This window comes from Pteropus medius, unplaced genomic scaffold (genome assembly GCF_902729225.1).
Source record: "Pteropus medius unplaced genomic scaffold, Ma_sr-lr_union100, whole genome shotgun sequence".
Lineage (NCBI taxonomy): Eukaryota > Metazoa > Chordata > Mammalia > Chiroptera > Pteropodidae > Pteropus > Pteropus medius.
Genome location: NW_024347790.1, coordinates 1264748 through 1291617, shown reverse-complemented (window position 1 = coordinate 1291617; position 26870 = coordinate 1264748). Strand labels below are relative to the sequence as shown.

The 26870-nt window shown below is 52.5% G+C and overlaps 1 protein-coding gene across 2 annotated transcripts in view; it reads left to right on the top strand.

Moving 5' to 3' along the window:
• The window catches only part of FRMD4A (FERM domain containing 4A), a 282780-nt gene that overhangs the window by 218197 nt on the left and 37713 nt on the right, over positions 1-26870 (top strand). Inside the window, exons 1-4 of one of the 2 annotated variants that reach the window (XM_039877421.1) lie at positions 6864-6984; positions 7161-7237; positions 12066-12204; positions 17621-17762. In XM_039877421.1, coding sequence (XP_039733355.1) covers positions 12157-12204; positions 17621-17762 — 190 coding nt within the window. In that variant the 5' untranslated portion in view covers positions 6864-6984; positions 7161-7237; positions 12066-12156. Of the gene's footprint in view, positions 1-6863; positions 6985-7160; positions 7238-12065; positions 12205-17620; positions 17763-26870 lie in introns of those variants that run through there. The other variant, XM_039877422.1, reaches the window with a different exon arrangement.

Genomic DNA, 26870 nt, shown 5'->3' with positions numbered 1-26870 from the left:
TTCCATCCCTCGCCACACATTCCCCCTCCCCCCCACCTCCTTCCCGTCTGATGACCACCCATCTGTTGTCTACATCTATCAGTTTGTTTTTGTTTTGTTAATGCCACACGTGCGAAATCGTATGATATTTGTCTTTCTCCACCTGACTTATTGGCATAATATCCTCATGGCCCATCCATGTTGTCACAGATGGCAAGATTTCATCTTTTTTAAGGCTGAGTAGTATGTTGTGCGCGTGCGTACATGCACCGCTTCCTCTTTACCCATTCATCCCTCGTTGTTTCCATATCTTGACAATTGTAAATAAAGTTGCAGTGGACATGGGGGCATATAGCTTTTTGAATTAGTGTTTTCATGTTAAGATAAATACACAGAGGTGGATTTGCTAGATCATATGGTTCTATTTTTAATTTTTCGAGGAATCTCCATACTGTTTTCCAGAGCGGCCGTGCCTGTTTACACTCCCAGCAACAGTGCGTGAGGGTTCCCTTTATCCACACCCTTGCCAACTGTTATTTCTTATCTTTTGATAATGGCCATCCTAGCAGCCGTGAGGTGATTCTCATGGTGGTTTTGACTTACATTTTCCTAATAATTAGTGATGTTGTACATCTTTTCGTGTACCTTTTGGCCATCTGTATATCTTCTTTGGGAAAATGTCTGTTCCATTCCTCGGCCCATTTTTTGAATTGGTTGTTTTCTTATCGTTGAGTTATGAGTTCTTTACGTATTTGGGATGTTAACTCCTTATCGTATATATGATTTGAAAAAGCCTTCTCCCGTTCGGTAGGTTACCTTATTGTTTTGCCGATGGCTTCCTTTGCCATGCCGAAGATTTTTAGTTTGATATAGTTCCATTTGTTTATTTTTGTCTTTGTTTCCTTGCCTTTGGAGTCAAATTCACGAAAACATCGCTAGGACCGTAGTCCAGTAGCTCAGCACTTATGTTTTCTTTTATGTACTTAATTCAAGTCTTTAATCTATTTTGAGTTAGTTTTTGTGTATGGTGTAAGTTAGTGGTCCAGTTTCATTCTTTTGCATGTGACCGTTCAGTTTTCCCAACACCATATATGGAAGAGACTTTTTTTTCTCCATTATATATTCTTGGCTCCTTTGTCATAAATTGGTTATCCTTACATGTGAGGCGAACATGTGAGGAGAAGCAGGAAGTTACTCAGAGAGGTCAGTAAGAGGCTTGGGTTTATTTCTGGGCTCTCCATTCTGTCCCATTTGTCTGTGTGTCTGTTTTACTGCCCATCAACAAAATACTGTTTTGAATGCTATCGCTCTGTAGTATAGTTTGAAGTTGGGAAGTATGATACCTCTGGCTTTGTCCTTTTTTCCTCTCAGGATTGCCTTGGCTATTCAGGGTCTTTTGTGGTTCCATACAAATTTTAGGATTTTTTTTTTCTGTTTCTGTGGAAAATGCTGTCGGCATTTTGATAGAGACAGCGGAGTCTAGATTGCTTTAGGTAACATGGGCATTTCAGCCATGTTTATTGTTGTAATCCGTGAGCACAAATATGTCCATTTCTTCACGTCAGGGAACTCCATCGGAAGTGAATTTCTCGTCCTGAATACCGTCTCGACTAGATTGCAAGCTCCTTACAAATGTAATATGCATCAGACTCTATGCCCTTTCTTTCCCTACTAGCATAGGCCTGTGCAACTGATAATTAAAAAAAAAAAAAAAAAATCACTGACATGTGGTGTTAACCCCCACTATACCTAGAGACATACACCTTCTTCTGTTGTTCCCTAGAATTGGTCCTCTCATAAAAGCAGAACCTCATCAGGGTTTACCTGGTCATATTGTCTGAACACACCGGCTGGGGTTTCTGTGGTTACACTGACAGTTTAATTAAATGCTATCTAGTTGAGGTTCAGAAACTCCTTTTGTCCTATAGCCCTCAAATTATGTGGCAGCTCGTTTTTGTTTTCCGAAGGTATAAATATGCCTAGAGATTAGTGACAGCCCTGCTACTAGAAAGTGAACAGAGCAGAAATAAAATGAAGAAGTAAATTTTTTGGTTCATATGTTTTTTTCCTGAGCTCAGAGACTATTCCTAGCCAAGAGTCTAATTCTTCTCATAAGACCTCTCCTTGCTGGTGCTTGGAAAGCATTCGGCATCGTGTAGACTGCCAGGGGCCTTTGAAGAAGTGATCATTTACTTGACTACCAGCTCGAAACAACTTCGTTCTCTCTCGTCACCAGATTTTCCTGGTGTGAGAAAGAGCCCAGGACAGATGTCCCAAGAGTGAGTCCTGACAGCAGTTACTTATTTACCCTCTGCCAGTCCCTGAGCCCCTCTTCACCGCACTTCCTTTATCTGCGGAAGGAGGAGGCTGGACCAGATGGCTGCTGGGATTCTGCATAATAGCCCGTTTAGGAGAAGCAGGAAGTTACTCAGAGAGGTCAGTAAGAGACTTGGTGACTCAGCCTCAGGGACAGGAGGAAGAGGAGGCTCCCTGAAGTCCTGGTCCAGAGTCAGAGCCACTGGAGAGAGCCTCCCCCCACGCCTTCACTGCCGCATGGTTCCGAGCTCGCCCACCCCCACGTGCTGTCCTGTCCAGCACTCAGTAAACACTTGCAGGGCGGAAGTCTCATGGAGTCAAGGCCACATCGCCTGTCCCCGCCGTGCCTTCACCCACTCAGAAAGCAGGGGGGTCCCTTAACCCTTTCCTGCCCCGACCTTCAGCCGTACACAGGATGTGGGGATCCTGCAGACCAGCTAATAGAGTCCAGCAACCAGATCCTGCCGCTGAAGTATTCATCTGTGGTCTGTAGCACTCGGGGCTCCAAGGCGGTATCTTAGCCACTCTGTTTGCTCTTCGTGGATAAACGTTTCCCATCTCCTATGTTATACATTAGGACATCGAGGCCCAAATCACAGGTCTGGGCCAGAAACTATGAATCCACATCTAGTACCAGGCACGGTCTCAGGGGTGGTAACAGACACCGCCTCAGTAAAACCACTTCCAGGCGGTTTCTCTATACGTTCGTTTCCAGGGCAAGCCCCGATTATTAAGGCTGTTGGTTCTTCATCCTGAATTTTGTTGTCCGTTAGTCCTCGATTGAAAGCTGCTGAATGCTAAGGCTTCTCCATGTGGACAGCCAGAATAATCCAAGTCTTTAAAAAGAGAAAGAAGTAACACTTACCATTTACAGCCTACAAGGGAAGAAACGCCCCCTGTGTAGGACTGAAAAGGTTTGCTTTGATGCTTACGGTCACAACCATTGCTCATTTGTAAAAATCATCCCACTCGTAAAGTTCGCCAGCCGCTGGTGAGCAGAGTGCTCGTCCCACTAATTGGTGGCCCAGCGCAGAAGGGAACAAAGAGGTCGCACTAATGCACCAGGTGCCCTGGCTCCTGCTTCTGGTTCCGTCCCTGACTTGCCGTGTGGCCTTAGGCAGTTTCCCTGGTTTCTCTGGACCTCGTTTTCCCCAAGAAGAAAATTTCCCGCTCACTCTTCTCGGGGATGCTAAAAGATCAAAGAAGGGGTGTTTGCGGAGCTTTTGAAGATGCCCAGGTGAAGCGTGTTAGAAAGGCCTTGATTTAATAGGTATTAATAAATCCTTTATTGATAGGCTCTGTATTTTTGGCTTCTAATTAAGTCCTCGGGCATAACTGGCCATAGGCGTTACCCCAAACCCCAGGGAACTCGCCCAGTCACAGGGATCCCCGTGTGTGTGTGTATGTGTGTTACGTCTTTATGTGGAGTCACAGAACATGTGGATGTCTTTCCATGGTAATCCTGGTTACGCTGCTGCAGCACTGAGCCCAGGAGCTACCCCCGGCCCAGCTCGTCAGACCCCATGTGGCCTGCTTACCACGGGGACACCAGGCCAGGCGTCTTCCATTTGCTCGTTTGGTGTTTTTACGCTGCCGGCTTTGGTGGACGGTGTAGCAGGCCAGGCCTCTGAGCTCTGGGGCAAAGGGAACTTGGGAGCAGAAACACGCAGCCCTCGCCCCCTATGAAGAGACAGTGTATTTACAACAGGCGGTGACTGCCCTGGCTGCGTCCCCCACCTTCAGACCCTGCTGTCCAGCCCTCCCCAGCCCCTAAGTAAAGAGTGAGGATCCGGCCAGTGTGGCCACTGTTCCTGGCACCCTGCAGATGTCCCAATGCCATCCTGTCCTGAAAAACTGCCCTCCAGCCACCTCACTCCCACCCTCCTTTCCCAGTATTTCATTTGCAAAAAAAAAAAAAATTGAAAAATTGTAGCCGACGTGGGGGAAAGGCAGGGCTCTGCCCCAGTTAGAAAATTCTAGAAAGCTCACACAGACCATACAGCACCCCAGGGAGGGCCAGAACCAGGTGGCCAGGGTGCAGTCAGTGCCCGGACGGGAGTGTGGGTGGCAGCGGGGGTGGCGGAAGGCCCCGCAGCCCAGCCAGGCGCTTGGTCTGGGCCAGTCAGCAGGTCGGCAGGGAAGAGGCCCTCCATGGTGCAGTGTGGGGAGCACTGTAAGGGAAGGTGGGGTGTTCTGTTTTCCAGGGACGGGGGAGAAGGAGGGCTGCCCGGGAGCAGTCCCTCTGGACGCTGGCTCTGCTTGGGGGTTCTTCATGGGGCAGCAGGGAGCTTGGAACCAAAGGCCCGGGAGGAGGGTGTGTGAGCACTCACGCCTCCTGATGGAGAGGAGGAAGCTCCTGGAGGTCTGCCAGGCAGATGCAGGGTGGGCACCTTACCCTACGCCCTGCCCAGGACAGTCTGCGGCGCTGGCACCTGCCAGGACTAAAGAATGGGGGTCAGGGACGGAGTGTTTGGCCCTGGTGCAAAATGAAAACACAGGGCCCCTGCATCCAGACTTACTGAGGATTTCAAGATAGTGATAGAGTTGTTGAGTTAAGCAGAGGCCCATCTGAGCAGGGGCTCACGAGTCACATGCCCGTGAAGGTGGTCCTGGTCAAGGTGGGTGGGTGCAGCACAGGGGCTGAAGGTCCCCCTCAGGGACCAGCCTGGGTCTTCCATCCATTTTCTTCGAAGGAAAGGGGAGGAGGGGTGGGGCATAGTTTTGTACGCTTCCTTCGAGATTTTCAGCACGCAGATAATCAAACTATTTGCTTAAACGCCGGCGTTGGGGCTTGAGTTAGGAAATTTAAGAAAAGGATCGTTTTGGTTCCGAGTTATTCTTTTACTTGCCAGGATTTGGGACAAGTCGGAACAAGTAGGAATCACGATAAGATCTCTGTTCATTGAGAATTTACTTTGTGCCAACGCTGTACCTACGGTGGTCTGTTGCTGCTGAGGTGTGCGGGACGGGGCGGTTATCCCCGTGTTTTACAGGCGGGGACACTGAGGCTGAAGGACGCGCTGCCAGTTTCCTGAGGGCGGGCAGGCCGCTTGGGTGTGGAGGCGCCTGCATGCGAGCAGGGCCTGTGCGGCTTTGGCCCGTGTGGTACCTGCCGGTTACAAGGGTGGTGTCAGGAACCCAGTGGTAGCCACAATTGAGATGGCACGTCCATACTCATCTAACAGCCGCGGGTCAGAGAGGGACTTTGGGTGTGTTCCTTGACGGGATTTAGTGTGGCAGAGCACCAGCTAGGAGCCTGAGACACAGTCCTGTCATTTGGGTCGTAGGGGCTCTCCGCAGGCGGCATTTCATCTGTGGCCTGACACAGAGCGGCCTGAGCTAGTGCAGGGCTTTGGGGCACTTGGCTTTCCTTGAGTCGTCACTCCACCCACTTGGAATTGCCGCTAACGGAGGAGGGAAGTTACCCTTTCCCTTGGATTCTGGGTGCCGAGTACCATGAGCTGTGCATCAAGAGGTGGCTCCGTGATACAGGCGAGTAGAGATCCTCCTCCTCAGGATGCAGACAAAATAACCCTAAAATTCTGCTGAGCGCGTTATGAGGAGAAAAGAATGCAGCCATTCTAGAAATCGCTTTTATTCCAGCCGGTTTGACGGAGGGGGTGGAGTCCCCTGGCCAAGCCCTGGCTAGCAGAGTCCTGGGCCGGGCAGGGCTGGTCGGCAGTATTCAGGGAACCTGCAGTCACATCTCTAGGGAGGGGAAAGCAGGAGTCAGGGGCAGGAGCCCCAGGTGAGGGGGCTCTGGGTCTGAGATGAGACTCTGAGAAGCGTGTGCCTTGGCGAGGATGCCGGGAGGGGTCAGCTGCTCCAGGAGACAGGACCAGCTCGGGGTCCTGCCATACCCTGCTCTGAGCAGAGTAAGCTCAAATTCTAAGTACATGGAAGGGATGCAGTATGCACCAAACATAAGTATGCGTGCATAACTCTAACCTCTTCTGGCATTTCCCAGAGGGTTGGGTAACTGCCTTCTCTCAGCCCGTGCAGGGCACCCCCTCAGGGCAAAGCGGCGGCCTAATCAGTCCCAGCCACTGCGGTCCGCTTCCGACTTATGGGGTTGCCCCTTGGAAGGAGGAATGCCCACCGGGGCCTGAGGGGGGCCTGGCGGGAACCCTTTTTACTGCCCACTTTTCAGAGCTGCCTTCGTCCCCCTTCCCACCCTGCCCAGGGAGCCCCCGGCGGCCGCAGCGTCCTGCCCAGCAGCAGGACCCTTGGCGTTCTCTGTACTGCTTGGGCTTTGACGGGCACGTATTGTTATCTTGAGTTGCCTACTCACCCCACCCCCCCCACCGATAATAAGGTCAGGGCGGCCCCCGCCCTTCGCAAGGAAGCTTCCTGAGCGGCCGAATCACCAGGGTGAGTCCGAGCGCTGACACATTAGTGGCAGGAAGTGGAGTCCCGATGGGAGGCTGGGAACTCAGCACCTCCCGTCCCAGCGCTGGAGGGAGGAAGCCCCGGGCAGATGGCTACTGCTCCCTCCCGCCGGCCCGCCCCCTCTCCCCGCTGTCCCCTCCCCTCCCCTCCCCTCCCCTCGGAGGGAAAAGTCTGCAGAGCCGCGAACTGTCTTTGGAGAACTCAACAAAGGCAAAGCAGCCGGCAACAACTTGAAAAGAACTTGCAGGAAAAACCCCACCCACGCTGCTGGTTTTGAACTGGAGAGCCGCGTCTGTGTGTGTGTGTGTGTGTGTGTGTGTGTGTGAGAGTGTGAGTGTGTGTGTGAGTGTGTGTGTGTGTGAGAAGCAAGAGGCTGAGGAGGTGCCAACAACTCCACGTCTGTGCTTCTTCAATAAGGAGACCACCGGCTGTGAACCAGCCTCTCCTGAAGTCAGCCCGCATTGTTTTCTGTCCAGATATTCCAGTGGAGGCAGTTGGAAAACCTGTATTTCAGAGAAAAGAAGTTCTCCGTGGAAGTTCACGACCCACGCAGGTAAGCTGGGCAACGCCTTTTCTTCTGGGAGCGCGTGGCCCGCCCGGCGTATTATTTCTATTCCTACCTTTGTGCAGTCATTGTTGCTGTCCATGTCGGCGGGGGCAGGGTGGGTGATCGGGGAGGACAGGGTTCAGGTCAGACAGCGAAGCTTTGCTTTGTGCCGTGCGTGTGGGTAGATGCCGTGGGTTCAAGTGAGTGTGTGAAGTCAGTGACACCGCGACCATCTCATCTGCCTACACGTGTTACTCGCTCACGTCTGTGGAGTTGCCTTGACAAGCCACGGCGTCTCAGAGAAGGTCTGTAGCTCTTTTTTCAACCGGACGGCGGGCTGAGTCCTTTTTAGAAGTTTTCGCCCCATGAGAGTCTGAAGGATGGCTCGTCAGAGCTTCTGAGAATGTGTCAGGTAGGACAGTTCGTAGCCAAAGTGACCTACCCGCAAAGCAGTTGTGCTCATGGTGGGATTCTGTGAGCCGCCTGTTAGGTGTGAGCCTTGGGGGTGGGTGTGAAAGAAACATGTTTCTTTCTCTCCCCACCTCACGTTGTTTCCCAGGCAGCACTGTGGAAAAACCAATGCTCCAAGTCAGATGCCAAACAATAGGGTCCCGGTTTGCAGTGCAGCAAGCCGGGCTGGGAAGCAGGCACCTCTGCTTTTCCTCTCTTTGTCTGCTAGCAGTCCTGGAGTCTAGGCCACCCAGAAACAGCAGATTCCCTAGAAGCAGGCCTGACACCCAGGAGGCCATTGTTTTTTGGTAAGTCCAAACTCAGATGTACAACACGAAGGCCGTCCTGGGCAGATGAGAAAGGTCAGCATCTGCGGAGGAGAGCAAATGTGGGTGTCAGGCTCCATGCCGCCCCAGCGCTGGCCTGGGAGCCAGGGGTCAGCCCCAGCTTCCCCGGCACACGGGGCCGAGGCTCCCGGAGAGCTAGGACATGGGGCGGAGACGAGGGCCGGCGGGCGGAGGCTTGTGTGCAGTGTGGCCCTGCAGCTGGTGACACACAGCGAGACTGCCACGCGCCCGCCCTGCCGTGTCATCTGCGTGGAACAGCCCCCCAATGTCACTGCGGGACGACCGCATGGTGGGCACGGCAGGTTCATGACCTCGCAGTCAGGGGAAGACGGAGGACTGGTCCAGCGTGTCTCTGCGCCCTGCAGGGGCCGCACGGTCCAGGGACTGCCTCGTGCGGGTCATGTCGGGGAGGACACTGAAAATAACAGTCCAGCCAGCAGGGAACACACTGTACCAGACCGGCGTCTGAGGAGTGCGGGAGGAGGGGCACTTCCGTAAAAAAAGCGAAATAAACGTGGCCCCAGGGGGTCAGATGCAGGAAGGGGGTGCTGGACAGGATGAAAATGACGTAGGAGAGTCTGAGGGGCTGAGCCGGGGGCCGGGCAGTCTCTCGGTGCCTGTGTTCTGTTGAGAAGTCTGCTAGCTCATACCTCGGGCACCTTGGACAAATCCCTGCTTGGTGCATGTGTGTGTGCGCGTGTGTGTCCTCTGTGGCCTCATCCGTGATATAACACTAAATTCCCTGTCCTTTCCTAAGGCCTAGGGATAGAGGAAAAGTCCAAACCTCACACGTTACCATTACATGGGTATTTTGCCTATTAAATGACCGTGATCGATCTCATTCATTGGGTAGCTTCTGCGTTTGGGCACATAGTCAGGGTCCACTGCCTTTAAAGAACTTCTGGCACATTTAGGGGGACAGGCGGAAGAAGAAACTTGATATTTATAGAGTGTTCACCACAGCTTGGCACTGTTCTCAGCACCTGTTCACATGATCTCACTGGGTCCTCCCCGTAACCCCAGGAAATAGCACCCTTAGTGATTCTATAGGAAACTGAGGCACGGAGGAAAGAAGTGACCGTATCTAGGTTACAAACAGCTAGTAAGTGGTAGAGGCAGGACTCGAACCCAGGGAGCCTGACTCTAAAACTCACGTGCCACACGGCTGCACCCTACCCAGGCCAGCAGGCACCAAGCGCCGGAAGGCACAGGCCATAAATGCTGAAGGTCACCAGAAGCCAGGCTGGTCAGGAGAGGCTTCTTGAAAAGGAGAGAGATCTGAGCTGAACCTCCAGGAGCGACCAAGATTTAAAAAGCTCGAGGTGGCCCTCGGGGACAAAGATGTTGGTCAGGTCAGAAAATGAGGAGTCCGAGGCAGCCTGAGCACAGAGCAAGACCAGGTCCCCTGGAAGAAAACAGTCTGTTAGGCTAGAGGCAGGCAGGGAGGGGCAGGGGAAGGAGAGGCCAGGGAGGTGTCGCGTGCTCCCCACCGCCACTGTGACAACCTAAGTCTGCTGCAGCTTTAAAGACACCTTTCCCAAATACACGGCAGTAGGCAAAGAGAATCGATTCCTCTTAGAGGCAGAGCCAAAGCTACAAGCCCCATCTCTGCCTCTCATAGCCGTTAAGTGTTCTCTGTGGCCTCACGGCACTCCTTAAGTCCAGTGGGGCGACCTATTGCCGTGGCCTTGTGTATTTGGATCAGGGAAGAAGAATCTAAGTGACCGGACATCGGGATGGTCCAGAGGTCAGCCCCTCCCCCACACCAGGAAGGGAGTCCGAACAGGAGTGACAGGAGGGCAAGTGTGGGAGTGAATCGGGTCGCGAAGATGCCACGTGTGGGACAGGGCAGGGACAGGGGCGTCCCTCAGGGCAGAGGGCGCGTCCCGAAGCAATGGGCGTGGGGAGGACCGGTTCTCCTGCACCTGCGCCCTAACCGGACGCCCAGCACGGTTATCTGCGGTCCCCAGGTCTGGAACACGGTTTCTGAGGTTTAGGCAAAACAGAAAAGTGGGAAGAGCCTGAAGGGAAAGATGTGGAGAAGAGATCGATTACTCATGGGGCAGGGGGAAAACTCTCAGAGTCTGATTCAGGCGCCCCTGTGGGCCACCTGGAACCATCCAGACCTGAAAGCCTCTTAACTCTTCCTCCATCGCCACCTGGGAAGTAGAAGCACCTAGCCTGCTGCAGCTCTCCCTGCTGCCCCGAAGATACATTCCAAGTTACTTTTCCTTTCTAATTCAGCTTTTCTGGGAGGAAAAAAAATAGGCATTTACTCCCAGGAGCAGCCATTGTCACGGAAGCCAAAGTGACGGTTCAGGTCACGGTTTCTTTTTAAATCTACGGATAAGCTGGGAGGGTTTCTTCCTCACTCTCGCCGGCTCCTTTTCCAACTGTGTGCTGGCATTTTTTCTTCTGTTTTAACCAAGGAGTGGAAGACCCCTCCTGGAATCAGCATCACCAACCACCAGATTCGAATTTCTTCTCAGAAGTAGGTCTGAAGGAGACCACCGTTAAATCTTTAGGCCCCAAGGGAAGGTGACGGGAGCAGCTTCAAATTTCTTTCAAGGGCAAATGTGCCACAAAAAGTACATATAATTATTCAGAAGTCATGGCTACCCCATTTCTTCCAAATTAGGTATCTTAATCTTAAGAACACACATTTTCTTCTGGCATACACGTTAGATGCCCCAGACCCCACCCACTGACCCAGCACCTTGCCCGACACACACGACACACACGACACACACACGTCCTCAGATCTCACTCGCTTAATAACCTGCTTGTCTTATAAAACATACTTCAATGAGAACATTATCATATAGCTCTTTTTTCCCCAATGCCGTGGATGTGAATTGTGTTGGGACCTGTGTTTCAACTTTCATTTTTTTTAAGTCTGCTATGCATTCGGTATCCCCTCTGTGAAGGTGTATGTGGAGTTGGGGTGATGGGGAGGGGTTGACTAGGCTCATTTCTTTCTGCCTTCCCTCTCGCGATTCTTTATACTCTCTCCACCCTCTGAGTGTATTGAAATTGGCAACCAGCTCTTTCAAGGAACATTTAGAGTAACATAAGTCTGGATTCCCTCCCAATTTCCCAGAGGCGGTGGCCTGGGGCCATCAGCCGATAATCTGCTCATCCTTCACAGCAGGCAGCATTGCCTACTTAAAGGACATTGTCAAAGGCTTTTCCTGTCTCTGAAGTTTGTCTTGGCCCAATGCCAAGAGCTATGACCTAGAACGACCCATCTTCAGACAAGGCTGAGGCTTGGTCCAATTCTGAATCCCAAGGAGCCAGTAAATCAAATGATTAACATTATCCACAGGAGCCAAGACATGGAAACAACTTAAGTGTCTATTGACAGATGAATGAATGAAGAAATTGTGATGTTTTTACGCAGCGGAATATTATTCAGCCTCAAAAAAGGAGGAGGTCCTGCCATGTGCAACAACATGTATGAAACGGGAGGACATTATCCTAAGTGAAATCAGCCAGACACAGAAGAAAGGAGCCGCATGATGTCACAAGTAGAATCTAACAAAGTTGAACACATGGAGGGAGGAGGAGGCGGGGAAACGGGACGATGTCAGTCAAAGGGTGCTGAGTGGCAGATACAGGATGAGTAAGGCCGGAGATCTGACGGACAGCGTGGGGGCGACAGTTAATCATGCCGCATCGCATCCTGGAAATGTGCTGAGAGAGTAGGTTTCAGGTATTCACATCACACACACACACAAAAAAGTAGCATGTGAAGAGATGATATATTGGTTAGCTTGACTGCAATCCTTTCATTATGTACAAGTATGTCAAGTCATCTTGTATACCTTAAATACAATTTTTATTTAAAAAGTCATGTAAAATGTCTTTTGGTAGCCAGTTTACCTGTGAGAGACAGAAAGAGAGAGTGTGTGTGCATGTCTGTGTGCTCATCTGCCACCTCCATGTCAGGGCATTTAGGAGCCAACGGGTTCTCAGTAAAAGCCGATCCCTGGAGTTCATCACAGACACGGCTGACCCTTCTGAGTCTTGCCTTCCAGGGCTTCTGTGACAAGGAGGACGTTTGGACACAGTGGCATCGCGGTGCATACGTGGTACGCGTGCCCAGCGTTGATCAAATCCATCTGGGCTATGGCCATTAGCCAGCACCAGTTCTATCTGGACAGGAAGCAGAGCAAGGTAGGTCTCTGTCCTGGGGCTGGGAGGGGCTCTGCCGTGACCACACCTTGCACCAAGCTGAGGGCAGCCGCGGGCCCTTGTCCGGATATTGTCCTCTTTGTCTAGGGACTGAGGAGTGGGTGGGCAGGGAGGCCCTGTGTCCCTTGTCCTGAGGTGTGCACAGGCACACACCTGCCTTCAGAGCCATAGGAGGAATGAGACCAGTTCTTTCAGAGGGCACGTTCCTTGCAGCTGGTCAAGGGGCTCTGGCCTGACCACAGCCGGAGCCACTCAGGCCGTCGACTCCAGCCAGGTAGGAATTCCTGAGGAATTCCGACCATGGTTTTGACCCTCGAGAACCTCTTCTTAGGAGCAAGCAGGCAGGCCAGGCCCTTCCTGGTGTTCAAACAGTGGCATATTGTTTTCTGTTTGGAGGAGAAGAAAAAAAAAGTAACCACCGTTCTCAACTAATAGATACCTCCTAGCTGTTGAGGATAATTGCTGTGAAAACCCTCCAGGCTTTTCCAACTGCCAGCTTCGTTTTTTTAAAAAGGCAAAACTGGAAACATGGGAAAAAATAAAAATAAAAGGCAACAACCCCGTTTCCCTCAGGTAGACCTGGAGCCTGGGGCCTAGGTAAACAGCCATCCTTCGAGGGGGGTTGGACCCAGCCCCACTCCAGACGCACCCTGTGCACTTTCTGTGAGTGGAATGACGGCTCCTTGGTTCACACACCGCTTGTGTCAACACACGGCCCCCTCTTCCTCCAGCTTTGTCTGCCATGCTCCCCTTGCCTTCCCCTAAAAGCCACTCCCGTTCATTACCCCTCAGGCCAAGAGCCTATTAAGATGGGCTCTGCACCCTTCTCCAGATCCAGAGCTAGAGAGGAGACCGCCCTTGGCCTACTGGGTACCTACTGGGTACAGCCACCATGGGAAGTGCATCCCATTGTGTGAGTGCTTGGGAGGGGGGAGGTGGCAGGATCCCGGCTGCCCGGGCCCCAGGTTTGCTGGGTGCCTCTCAGATCCTTTCGGTGTCCCCTTTGGCCTTATTTTCAGTCTGGGTGGAGTGTCTCTTTCTGGGGCTTGGGGACAGGCACGGAGGGAGAGAGCCGGCGTCCAGTGGGAGGTCAGAGAGGGAGGAAGAAAGGAAGCGCAGCCTCGAGGTGTGATGCGGCTTCGAGTCAGTGCCTTCGGCTTCGCAGTCACTTTCTCTGTCACACGTGTCCTCCTCGGCCTCCTTCCTCGCCCCTGCTTGGTCACTTGCCGGGGTGCGTGGGCACAGGGCGGAGCGTTTCTTTTGTTAGGAACCGTGAGAGTCTTCCACAGCTCTGCCGGTGGTGATGGGCACTGGCACGGGAGCCTGAGGCCCGATTAGATCAAAGAATCGGGGCCAGAATGTTTTGACTCATGCTTTAGTTTGAGACAGCGGGTGGGTGTCGGCATTTTGCCCTCCTGTGGCAAGAGCTGGAGTCAGGACCTTAGAATGCTTGATTCCAAATTCTGTTGTTCAGTATTGGGCGAGGGTGGAGAGTTTGGCAGTCCTCCTGGACCCCATTGCCAAATCCTCTTGCGGGCAGACCCCCTGTGCACTGATCCCACAGCTTAGAACGTGGAACAGGACAAGCTTATCTCACCCTAATGATTGATAGTACATTAGCTGTTTGAGCCCCTTCCCCCGTGCTGCGTTTTTTGGAGTGTTTTTTTGTTTTGTTGTGCATTTTTTTGCTCAAAGTCTCAGGTATGTCTCAGGAGGCCTGTTCGGGTCTAGAGCCCCAGGCTCTTACTCCACAGGCGGAGAAGCCTCGTTCAGCAGGCTTACTGGTCAGCCCACTGAGAGGCAGCAAGTAAACCTCAAAAAGTAATGGTCACAGAACAATTCTTGACAAGATGTGTCTTTCAAGAAGCCAAACCGAATGCCCGTAGCAATAGGGAGATTTCAGCCATCCCCCTGGCAGTTCCTGGGGGCCGAAGGAAATGTGCCCGCTCCCGATGGAGAACTTTCCCAGTCCAATTCGAAGACTCACGGAGATGCCTCGGAGACCTTGAGGTTCTCGTGGAACCAGTTCCTCAGCCTGGGGATAGGCGAGGGACAGGTTGTCCCCGGGGGAAGTCCGAGGGCTCCGTCTTCCTGGGACGGAGCAGCTTTCATCACTCTTGCTTTGTTTTCCCCAGTTAGGGAACAGGGAGGGAAATTCCTGGCGGAAATGATCGGTTGGTCCAAAGACGCAGTGTTAGTGAAGTTGCTTTCGGAGATAATGTGCAGTCTTTTATTATCATGAATCCAACACTCCTTTCCCTGGCCGACACTTAGTGTAAATTCTCTAAAAGGCCCCCAAGTTAAGTCAGGTGATAAAATGTCTCTTAGCAGCTGCAACACCTCTTGTTTCCGGAATATCATTCTTTATGCAACAGGGAGGTGATCCCTCTGGGTGGGCAGAGTGGCCTCTGGTGAGTGGCGGCTGGCAGGCCTGGGACGAAGAGCTTCCAGAAATTTCTGAGCAGCCAGTGTTGGCTGGCACCCTGTCCGTTGCTTCATACTCTACTATACAGGGCCATGCCAACCATTCCTTTCTGTGAAGGGCCTCAGGAAAGCCGGGCCTCCCAAGCGATGCCTATCAACCCCAGAAACAAGTGCGGTCTAGTGGCTGAGTCAGCAGGGGTGGGTGGCCAAGGAGGCTTCTGTTCTTGCCCTGGAACTCAGTTGTTTTCTTCTCTCAGGGTCATTATGTAAATCGTTTAAGAAAACCAATCCCTTCCTCTCTCCCTCCCCCACATGGTGTGTGCGTGTGCCTCTGTCTCTCTCACACACACACACACACACACACACACACATGCACACACCTTCCACCCCCAATCACCAAAGACCGTGGAGAGGGGACCCATTGCATGGTTTCTTGGGGCTCATCCTGAATGACAGGCTGTGCAGGCACCAGTTATGGTCGGTAACACATAGGTGCTTGACCCCAAGAGATCAGAGAAGTCAGCTGGTTCCCGGCCACCTCCTCCGCCCAGAGCCAAGGAATGTCTTTAGACTTCGGGAAGAGGCACCCGAAAGCTCAGATTGTTTAGAGTCCACGTTAGACACTTTTCCTCTGAACTCAGAGTGGCGACGCCTGGACTTGGCTTCCGGTCCAAACGTCTCTCCTGCCCCATCTACCCCTCCCCCAACCCACCCCTGGATCCAGTTCCCTCGTCTTCATCCACCTACATCAAAGGCAGAGTGAATTATGGGAGGGACTTAACCCTTGCTTACAGAATATCAGTGAGAACATTTTGCAAGACACCCCCACCCCGCCCACACACACACACACACACACACACAGCAGACCGGTCCGAAGACGACCTTGCAAGGAGACAGTCGGCCTATCAGCTCCTGTGTCCCCTTGTCGCCCTCTGTCCACGGGGTCCATTCGGTCAGTGTGGTAGTTCCATTCTAGAGAGAAGCCAGCCGTTCCTAAAGCTGCTAAGGATCCAGTCCCCCCTCGGGAAGGGTCTGTGCTGGTCCGTTGTCCGCATTCTGTTTTCTGCATGAGATGGGGGTGTGGGAGATGAAGTGGGCACCAGGCTTCCCCACAGTGTCAGACTGAGTCATCGGTGTAACGTCATGTGGCAGATGGCGGCCGGGCCCTGACCTACATCTGATTCGTGTCAATGGCCTTGACAGGTACTATCTAATGTAGTCCTTATCACAACTCCGTGATGTGGGTTTTCAGATCTCCGTTTTTACAAACAGGGATCTGAGGGTCAGAGGTTGAGGATCAAGGTCAAAGAGGGATTAATTGGGAAGAGCCAGGATTTCAGGCCAGATCTTTCTGACTGGGCAGCCCAGGCGGCCCCCCGCCCCCCTCCACAGCATGCCGAGGTGGTTCCTGTCTTCATGACTGCAGGCGTGGGCTCCTTCTCAGCGAAGCGTGGGCCATGGCCAAAGTCATGCTGGAAGAAGAGAAAGCATGGACCATGCTTTCTGTGCTTGCCTGGGGGAGACGGCGCAGCCAGGTGGGTGCAGTTGATAAGCTGTGTCTAACGAAATGAAAAGGCTCTTCCCGCTTCTGCTGCCTGGCCAGGGCCTGGCCAGGGCCTGGCAGCCGGGTTGTCTTATGAACGAGGAAGAAGCCCTAACGTGCAGAAGGTGGCCTGGTCCTGAATGCAGGGACGGAAGTCGAGGTCAGAAACGGAGATGTCAGCTGAGGAAGGGCCTGGGGGCTGGAGAGAGTGGGGAGGAAGGCGGCTCACGCCTGTGAGCAGGACAAGCGACAGGTCTGCGCTCTCCCCCTGTCACCCAGACTTTCTTCTTAGCATGACGGGGAGGGCACTTGGGCGCAGGATGCAAATTCGGGAGGTGGGGCATGGGAACGCCTTCCCTTCCGTGCCTCCGTTACCCACCCTCTGCCGGCTTCTGTGCGTGGGGAAGACTCGGTCTCACGGGCCAGGCGCGAACACACACAAGGTGGCTGCAGCCCCACGTGCTGCCCTCCATGTGCGTGCTCTTGCCAACGGCCACCGAAAGATGAGCAGATGCATGAGAGATACATACCAGCACCAATAGCTCTTCTCATAAAGTCCCTGGTCCTGGGAAAGCCCGCGCGGCCTTAAGCACTGTCGCACAAACCGATTTCCTGAAGAAGGAAATAAGGCAAACGTCAAATTCAAGTGCAGGAAATGCTGACCCATTCGAGTCACCAAAGGTAGTAACTGCAGCAGGTGGTCTTACTCCACACAGTGGCTTTCAGGCGTTCTGGCCCACCCGCTGTCACCGTTAGCCAAATAGGGCCGATCGGCATGCGAAATAAATGGAATGGAGCATTAACCAGAATCTGAAGATGCGGGTGCACACTAGAAGCAGAGCACCGTGTTTGGGTGCTCATGGGTGGCACTCGAGTGTCCCGGGGAGCTTCTGCCGAGGAGTTTTACAGCCGCACACACTGTGCTCACAGGTACAGGATGCTGTTACTCCCTCATAAGCCTCTAAACTGGCCATGGCCACATGGCTAACAATTTAGGAGGTTTAGATGCCTCAGAATGTTTTGGAACGTCTTAAGTTTGTTTCAGATAGCTCTTACGTCTTTCACAAAGCTGAAAAAATTTTTCCTCCTTGAGATACAGAATAGTTATAATCGTTACTGTTTATTGAGAGATGTACACCAGGTGGAGAGGAGGGCAGGGAGGGATGTCTGTTTGACTCCAAAGTCCCCGCTCTTAAGCCTGTGGACTAATAGGCTTAGAAAACTCATCACCCATGACCGCTCTTGAGCCATACCTGCAGCTGCAGCAAGCTTCGGTGACTAGTGACAGGGCCAAGGGGACACAAACAAAAACGCTGTGGGTCAGGAAATGCGTCGGTTTGCTAAATTTCAGGACTCCCAGCAGGCGAGTGATTCCTGTTGTCTCGCAGAGGTGAATGCCCCTTTGTGACCTGGCTGCCTTTCTCACTCTAGTCTAAAATCCATGCTGCACGAAGTCTGAGCGAGATCGCCATCGACCTGACCGAGACGGGAACCCTGAAGACCTCGAAGCTGGCCAACATGGGGAGCAAGGGGAAGATCATCAGCGGCAGCAGCGGGAGTCTCCTGTCGTCAGGTGTGCATGGCCTCGGGGTCGGGAGTGCCCTCCTGAGGATGTGGAAGACAGTCCTGTGGAAGGGTGGCCTTGACCCCGGGGTGGGCTCAGGGAGGGCGGGGGGCGCGCAGCAGCCGAGGGGGCCGCTTGGCGGCTCGCCAGGAGCTGGCTCTGGTTTTGAGACTGAGGTTTCCGACCAGATGGGAACCTGAGCGAAGTGTCAAGGGTGGGGGAAAGGAAGCAGGTGAACCACTGAGTGTGGGAGGGGTTGTTGGTCATGTAAGCACCTGACGGTCAGGTATGTCCCCTGCAGGGACGGCAGGTGGGGTTCACGCGTGTGTCGTTAGCAGAGAATCGTACTGAGCAAGGGCTGAAGGTCAGGGGTGTGGCACCGGCGACACTGCATTCCATTCCTCAGTGAACCTCTTGGGACTTTAAAAAGCCCAGCCGACTCCTGATGGTTGGCACAGCGGAGGCTTGCTGTCGCAGGGGGTGGTAGAGCGATCAGGCGGCAGCCACCAGACACGTCAAGGGCTCTGATTCCTCCGTCTCTTTCTGCGGGCCCTGGGCAAGTCATTTTGTCACGAGATGTTGGGAGGGACAGAAAGGCTCTGAGGCTTTCGTCGTGCTGACTTCAGGAGAAGGGACGCCGTTGGCTGAAGTGACGGGAAGAGGAGCAGGTGTGAGGAGGGCGGGGAGGGAGCGGCAGGCCGTAGGCGTTTGGAAACGTTAGCGAAAAGTATCGCCAACGCAGGTCGCTCCCCAGGCCACGTGGTCAAAGCCCGATTGTTCTTGGGGACAAGTGTACCCTGGCCTCCGAGCCGTGGAAATCCAGCAGGAAGTCTTTGCCCTGTGTCATCTGCTAGATTCATTTCTGTAAATGTGTCCGGTGGCTGCGCACAAGCTCAAAATGAAATAAGGAAGGAAAGCTGCCGGGGAGCAGGAGAAACTGAAAGCTGACCAGTGAGCTTCTGGGCCGGCGGAGTCCAGGCAGAGCCAGGAGAAAAGCCAGACCTAAAGAACGGGGGAGGACGTGTGCCCTCCCAGACTGGGGCCGATGGCACCCGGCTCGGGGCCCCTCATTGGACAGGCCCCAGCCATGTGTCCCGTGGCCACGTGTTCTTGACGCAATAGATTTTGCCCTCGTTTTCTTAAATAGAGCCACCAAAATTACAAAAGCTGCAGGCCCCACAAAACCTGGGTCTGCCTCTGCCGGGTCACCGTAGGGTTCCCGTAAACCCTTCCCTGCCTCCGATTCTTCAAAAAATGTTGCATTGGTACAATGTGCCCGACGATGATTATTTCTGAGGCCTGGGAGGTTTACGGGAAGACAGAGATGATGTCTTCTCTTACGAAGACAGTGCCATTCAAAGCTTAGGCTGCTGCCTTGCGGTACAGCCGCTCCCAGCCCCTGCTGAATGGCGAAGGGCAGACCAGAGCCCACCCCCGGACACCCCTCACCCCCACTAAGACCCAGCGTCTCAGACTCGCACTCGGATGTGCCCACCCACCGTGTTCCTCACCCAGCCGCAGATGAGCCCGGCTCACCCTGCGGTCTCAGCAAGGGGTGCATTCCCGCTGCGGTGACACCCCCACCTGGACGTCTGCGTCCTTCCTGAACGTGGCGTGGTTGTTCCCAGTAGGAGAATGACCGTCCAGCTCAGGGGTCCCCAACCCCCGTGGGCACCAGAACTGCTCAGAAGGCCCCTCAAGCGCAAACAGCGGCCCGGAAGTGTTTGAGTCTGTAGGCCCAGAGTGAGCCCGAGAACTTGCATTTCTCACAAGGACTCAGGCGATGCTGATCCTGCTGCTCTGGGGACCATACCCGGGAAGCCACTCTTCTTGCTAAGGGGGAGAGGAGAGCCTGAGGTGGCTGCGTGGCTCAGGGTCACAGACAGGACCCAGGTATTCCCACATTGAAACCTGGACCCTGGACCGTCTGCTCGGGCCCCTTGGCTCTGCAGTCTCCAGGGGTCCAAGGCAGTAGCCCAGCAGCAGGTACAGATGAGGGTGTGAACAGGAGCCCCAGACCTCCTGACACGGAACTGACATCGCTCAACCATCAGAAATGAGATCCAGGCATCCGTAAGACTAGAAGGCAGTTCCTCTCTATCCTAACCCTATCTTCCACAGTGGCTGCACCAGTTTACATTCCCACCAGCAGTGCATGACACCCGGCAGGTGCTCAGTACACAATTAAAAAACCCTAACCCCTAACCCTATCTTCCAGCCACCAGACTGACGGTTAACGTCCAGCCGATGGTTAATGTCCATTGGCTGGGCATTAACCATCAGTCTGGTGGCTGGAAGATAAAAGAAAACCTCCGGGCTGAATTCACTTCCACACCTAATAGAAGCATCTTTATCCCAACACGATAAAGCGATGCTCACGTGTTTGATAACGTAGTGATGGGGCCCCAAGCTAAGCTGTTTGGGGGTTGACAGAGTCAGCTAAGGCCCCTTGCCCTCCCCACTCTCAGTGGCTTGGGGGCGTTCGTGGACACTGGCCCCCTCAGCCCTTTCCCTGGCTGCACCGCTGAGCAGGAGGAAAGCTGCCCGGAGGAGAGGGCTGGGAGGTGTACGCTGCGCCATGTGACCAGGCCAGGCAGCAGTCCAGCCTGCCCAGCTCCGCAGGCAGAGCCTGAAGAATGGCCCTTGCATGCGATGCTGAGGCTCCGTGGGGAGGCCCCCCTCCCCGGCTTAGGAGAGACAATGGAGCAATGGAGGGAGAGCCCATGAAAACACAGAATGCCCATCAGTCACCAAGGGTCTTTCTAGGACTCGTAGATCTGGTCACTGCTCCTTCTGGGGCTGCTGGTTGCTGCTCCGCAGGCTTGTGCTGGGAGGAGACGCCTTCACTGAGGCAAGCCCTTGGTGCAGACATCTAGGCAAGGCCCCCACCCCGTGCTTGCTTTCCGTCCTTGCGCGTCCTCTTGCCCAACTGCTTGCTGAGAACGCTTTGAGTCACGTACTCCCACAGACTGCGAGGGCAACGCTCCTCCAGGGCAGCCCTGACTTAAACACTGTTACACTTGCCAGACCCTACTGTTCTATTGTTCAGAAAATATGATACATATAACCCAGTGTCCTGTTCGCTCGGTGGTCTTCTCTCCTTCATCCATTGCCTCATGCTTTAAAAGAAAAGTGTCAAATAGTCCTTAAAAGCATTTTGAGAAGTTCATCATTTGCAAATTCTATTTTCTACCTCTAGCCCAGAGCCTGACACCCAGTAGGTGCTCAGTACACAATTTAAAAAAAATTTTTTTTTGTTTTATCTTTATGACTTATTTTATAAGGGGAAATTTGTACCTTTTAACTTGACCCATTTCACCCACCCCCTGCGGCAAGCACCAGTTCGTTCCCTTTCTCTGTCTTACTTAGATTAACGTCCTCAAGGTCCATCCATGTTGTTGCAAATATTCGACCATGTTTTACGGTCGAATAATATTCCTGTGTATGTGCGCACATTATATTGATCCATTCATTCGGCGATGGGCACTTAGGTTGTTTCCATATCTGGGCTGTTATAAATAATGCTGCTATGAACGTGGGAGGAAAGTTGGATAAATTCCCAGAAGTGGGATTGCTGGATAATATGGTGGTTCTATTTTTAATTTTTTGAGGATCCTCCGTGCTGTTTTCCACAGTGGCTGCACCAGTTTACATTCCCACCAGCAGTGCATGAGGGTTCCCATTTGTCCACGCCCTCGCCAACACTTGTCATTTCTTGTCTTTTTGATGAAGGCCATTCTGATAGGTATGGAGTGAAATCTCATTGTGGTTTTGATTTGCATTTCCCTGATGACTAGCGATGTTGAGCTTCTTTTTGTGGGTCTCTCGGCCATACGTATGTCCTTTTTTGGGCAAATATCTATTCAGATTCTCTGCCTGTTTTTAAATCAGATTGTTCGTGTTCTGCTATTGGGTTGTATGAGTCCTTTGTATATTTTGGACAGTAACCCCGGATTGTTACTGGACCGAACTGGGTCCAAATGCTTGGTAGTTCCAGCCAAAAGACAACTCAGATGATTTTGTGAGAAGGAACTTGATTGCAAGCCAGCAAACTAGGGCACCCTGAGGCTCATTCTCAGAGCAGCGTACCCCCTACAGTGTGCAATCCATCTTTATCACGGGGAATGGTGTATCAACATTGAGGTAGGCCCCGTCGTGGCATGTGTAGGTGGGGGCATTCCAGCACACGCACGTGGTCAGGAAACATGGCTCTGCATACATTCACGTTCAAAAACTCATTATAATGAGAGCATAATGAGGAAAGTTCGTGAGGTCACTAGAGGGTCCTTCAGGCTGCTCCAGCCCTTCCCAGGCAGTTTCATCTGGTTCAGCTCCCTGGTCCTGCAGAACACTCTGGGCTGGTTCCTGAAAAACAGTTCTAACAACCATTATCGTCAGGGTTCGCAGAGGTGTGGACAAACATCTAAGTCTTGGTCTTCCTGTGAAACTTTCAGCAACTTGCAAGAGAGCATTACAGAAACCTCATAAGTTTTAGAACGATCTGAGTGAGGTTATGGGTGAATTGAGACAAAGTTATAAACTCTAAACAAAGGCTAATCTGTGCTAGGTTACCTGCTAGTCTCCATGTGTAGTTTAGGTTACGTCAGCAGATACGTGGTTTGCAATTAATTTCTCTATTCATTGGGCTGCCTTTTCTTTTCGTCGCCGGTTGCCTTTGCTGGGCAGCAGCTTTCTAGTTTGTTGTAGTCCCACTTGTTTTTACTTTTGTGGCCTTTGCTTTTGGCATCAAATTCAAAAAATCATCGCCTAGACTGATGTCCAGGATACACGGTTGTTGAAGTTAAATTTCAAAGCATACTGGTAAGAATCCTGCACGTGTGGCATTCTAAGAACCTTCTGTGTTCCCAGAGTGTGTGGTATCTTGGGCCGTGCCAAGAGCCCTCGTACCCCTGCCACCAACATTCTCCCTCGTGATGGTATCAGTCGCTTCTGTCACGCTGGTGTCAAACCTTTAAAAGTTAAATCTTGTCAGATCAGGCTCCTGCTGTGAATCAAGTCCACCCTGAGTATCTGTCGTTCATCCTTCCAGCCTTGTCCTTGGTTACTGTGGTGTAACCGAGCCACCTCACGCTGTAACAGCCCTGTGGCATAGGCATTTTTTCTAGCTCCCACACTTGGCTAGGCACTATACACAGCATTCGAAAAGTTACAGGCCCTCTCCTCACAGAGTTTACATTCCGTTCATTGGTATAAAACAGATAAAATATTTCCAAGCTACTCATAACTTCAAAGGTGATTTTCCTATTTAACGTAGGCCGTATAATTAATCACCTTTAAAATGACCGAAGTCCAGTATGTGATATCTGAGATCTGGGACGCTAAAGAAATGAAGGAAGATCATTGCTTTCTGTTCAAGAAGTCAGAAGTTCACAGTCACTCATGCCCTGAGCCAACAGCTAGTATTTCAAATAGGAAAGGTCCGCGTAGTTAAAACGATGTGTTAAAGCTTGGGGCCAGGACCCCCGCATTCTTTGGTGGTGATACATCGGGCCCCCCACCCCGTGTGGAGACCCTTAGAGGCAGTGAACCTGCTGAGCCTGAGCTGCAAGGCCTGTGTCAGGAAGGATCAAGTCCTCGCCTCCTGCCCCAGTACCGGATGGGATTCGGACCCCAGGAAGGTCTGGAACCCACATCCTAAGTCCGTTTGTAAGGGGGCTGTGGTGGCCCCTGCTCCCAGGACGCATCTGCTAAGAGACTGCCTGGCCTTCCCAGGGTCCCCTGGAAGAGAGAATGTCGAGGCAGTGCCCCCAAGCCAGGCAGAGCCCCGCCCCTGCCCTCCACGCGCCTGACCCCCCGTGGCTCAGTAAACCTGCCATCTGACCACTCCAGGCCCTTGTGTTCCCTCTGCCCTGTGAGGTTGTTGCTATTGCTCACATGTGCTTCAGGTAACCAGTTTCTGGAGGTTTGGATAGAGTTTGAGAGGACAACTGTGGATTCAGACCATTTGGTTAGGATGTTTTCAGAGTTCAAAAGAAAAAAAGAAATCCTGAAATCCGTTTTTGTGGGAACTTAGGTTTATTCCTGTCTTCCCTACCCCCCTTTCTTGAAATCTCAAAAAGGATTAGAGAGGAGGGGGAAAAAATGGAACAACAAAACAAAAAGCAGAGGAAACAACGGATCTGTTGTTGAAGCTGAGCACGCCTGGCCTCTTCAGAGCTCCTGTGAGCGTGGGAGGGCGTGCGGGGTTGTCCTCAGCATTGTTTCGGGGTTTGCCAGCCCAGAACAATTCCAGTGGGCATGTAGGGGCCAGGGGAGGCGAGCTTTGCTCTCAGCCTATTTAAAGAAAACAGCACAAACTTGCTTAGGAAACACCCAGTGTTGTGCAGGTCCACATGGCTTATTGCATTAACCACCCAGTTACTGTGCATCCTTTCTGAAAGAGACAAAACAAAAAGGCCAATGTTGCCTTCTTGAATGGAAACGCAGGGGCGTCAGCTACCCATTCTCTGTAAAACAAAAGGACGTGTCCTGTCTATAAACGGGAGTGAGATGGCAGTTGAGTCATCTTCCCTGCGATCAGCAGGATTGTGAAGAATGCGGTGATGATTCGCTTTGGAAAGGAAAAGCACACACACACCAAACCTGCAGTCTGCTGTTCTAGCCCAGCTCTGATGCTTTCCGTGCTGGAGAAGCCGCGTGGTGCTGAGCGGGGGCCTCGCTCTGCCCGGGATCAGACCGCGTGCATCGCTCAGCGCTTCACACGTGCTCGCTCTCCGAGTGCTAGCGCTTCCTCCCTTTGTCAGGGAGTTTATTAATAACCGATGTAACAATGAGGGTGCCAGCTATCTGATCGCCGCATACGGACCGGCAGTCTGATACTCATCTGCCAGCTTTGTGGTCTCGGCTCCGGTCAGCTCAAAACACGCTGCCTTGCGTTGGCACGAACCACGGTGTTTGGGGCCTTGTTTTTTTTTTTTTTCTCTTTGTCTTTACCTTTTCTTTTCTGCTCTCCCTTTATCTCCTCCCTACATCTCTCTCCAGCCTCTTGAAATTCTCTGCCGTCCGCTGCCTGTCCCTTCCCTTTTGGGTCTGCTGTCAGGCAGGATTCCAGGGGCTTTCATTTTGGTCCTCAGCTCAGGGCTCTGCGGATGGGCACAGCCCCGCGGGCACCGCCCGAGGCTCAGCTCCTGCCAGCGTGCGTTTGCACTGGACTATGTCACCAGCGAGGGCTGCGGAAGCTCTTTCTGTGGAATGGATGTCTCTGGACTTGTTGGAGCAGGATGGGCCTGACTCAGAATGGAGACGATAGAATGCTTGCCCCTTTCCATCCTCATACTGGGGAAATAAAACCCAATAAATTCGTTCATACGGATGTGTGTTTGCCCTCGGGGGTTCCTGGTAAAGGAATATTGACCCTCCGAGGAGAGCGAGGGCAGAATGGCAACGGGCAACTTAAATGAACGACTTTCCAATAATGCAGTTTTAATCACTGGGAAAGAGAGATCACTGTCAGCTCTCCTAGGCATTGCTTGCTTGGTTCCCGCTCGCACCAGCCCTCACAATATGGCAATAGAATAACCAGAAGCTTGGAGCCGGAAAGATAAGTCCCCTCGTTTCGCAGTATGAGAAATGGAAACCGTACAAGTGACTCATGAACAGTAGTAGTTTCAAGTAGGTATTTACCAGACGCGGCTGCCGGTTTTCATAAGCAATTGTTCCGTTTCTTTGCCCCTCCCCCGCTCTCTGGTTCTAGTCGTCGTACTCTTCGCCACGTGAGAGCCCGTGGCCCCTGGCCCTGCGGGAGAAGCCACCCCAGACAGACACCCCCGGCTGCCACCACAAGGTGCTTGCTTTTCAAAGCGCTGCCATGGCTCTTTTAAGGGAATAATTCTATTTTTCCAATTTCTGACTCTGGAGAAAAGTTTTCCGCGCGTGCATTTTTCACGTTACAAATCACATTTAATTCTCTGAGACGGTCTCTGCGGCGTAATGCTATTTCACGCGGTCTCTTAGGGCCTCATAACTGGGGCTCTGTAAGGCAGATAAATCTCTCTTCATCGTCAAGAAGGGTTCAGAACTTTTCCTCGGATTTATTCCTGGGGTGTCTGCCAAAACTTTCCCTGACAGCTTCTACAGATCTGCTGGGAATATGCCTTCGGTTTTGTTTTATTTTTGTTTTTTGTTTTTTTCTTTCCCGAAGGCCCAGATTGCCCCTTCCTTCGCTTACATTTAGGACAGCAGATTTCTTTCTTCTTTGGGGCGCTGTTTCTTTCTGATTTCCCCTCCCCTCAGAGAGGATAGCACCCTCCTGTCTTCTGAGATCAGTGTCTGGTTCATCAGGGTTGTATCTGCGTGGAAACAAACGAGCCACAGTGCCTGGGAACATGCTCTTCGTAGGATGCACACTCGCATCCGGTGCTGAGTAGTCCAGGGTCTTTTGGAAGCCGACAGCGAATTCTCCACCACAGCTGAACGAGGATATCCTTCCGTGTGCTTGCCGGAGGGAGGGGAGCTGCCGTGTGTGCGACGGCCCCCACATCCTGGAGGCCGGAGTTCCCCAGCCCCTGGAAAGGGAGAAAGGGATGGGCAGTTTCTCCAGAGGTGGCAGAACAGGTTTTCACCATTATCTCTGCCAGTCACTCCCATGGTGTCTGGGGAGTTCACTCTACAGGTTCCCGAATACCCACTGAAAGTGACTTCACACCCTTGAGCGCGTAACCCAAACTCTCCTGGTCGTGTTTGGTAGGAATTATCTCCTTCGAGGGCAGATCTTTCTCTCCCCACCACCGGCCTGATTTTGGGTGACCTGTTTCTATAAAAGCCTTTAGATTTGCAGCAAAACCTGATCATAAAATAGCCCAAAACAAAAGGTTATGTTTTCAGTCTAGTGTCACTCACGTGGGTAATTACCAAGTGGTAACAGGGATGAGGGGTTTACTAGAGAACCGATCTGACACTGAGTGAAAATGGGGGGAGCGCCTCACCTGCGCAGTCCAGACTTGGGGTGACCATCAGCTCTCCAGGGTAATTATCTAACTGGCCCTGGGCGGTGGGTCCCCCCTTATGTGGCAGCCGCTGCCTCTCCCCTTCATGAGGCTTACCTCCTGCCACCTCTCTGGTTGGAGGCTCTATGAGGGCGGGGCCCACATCCGGTCA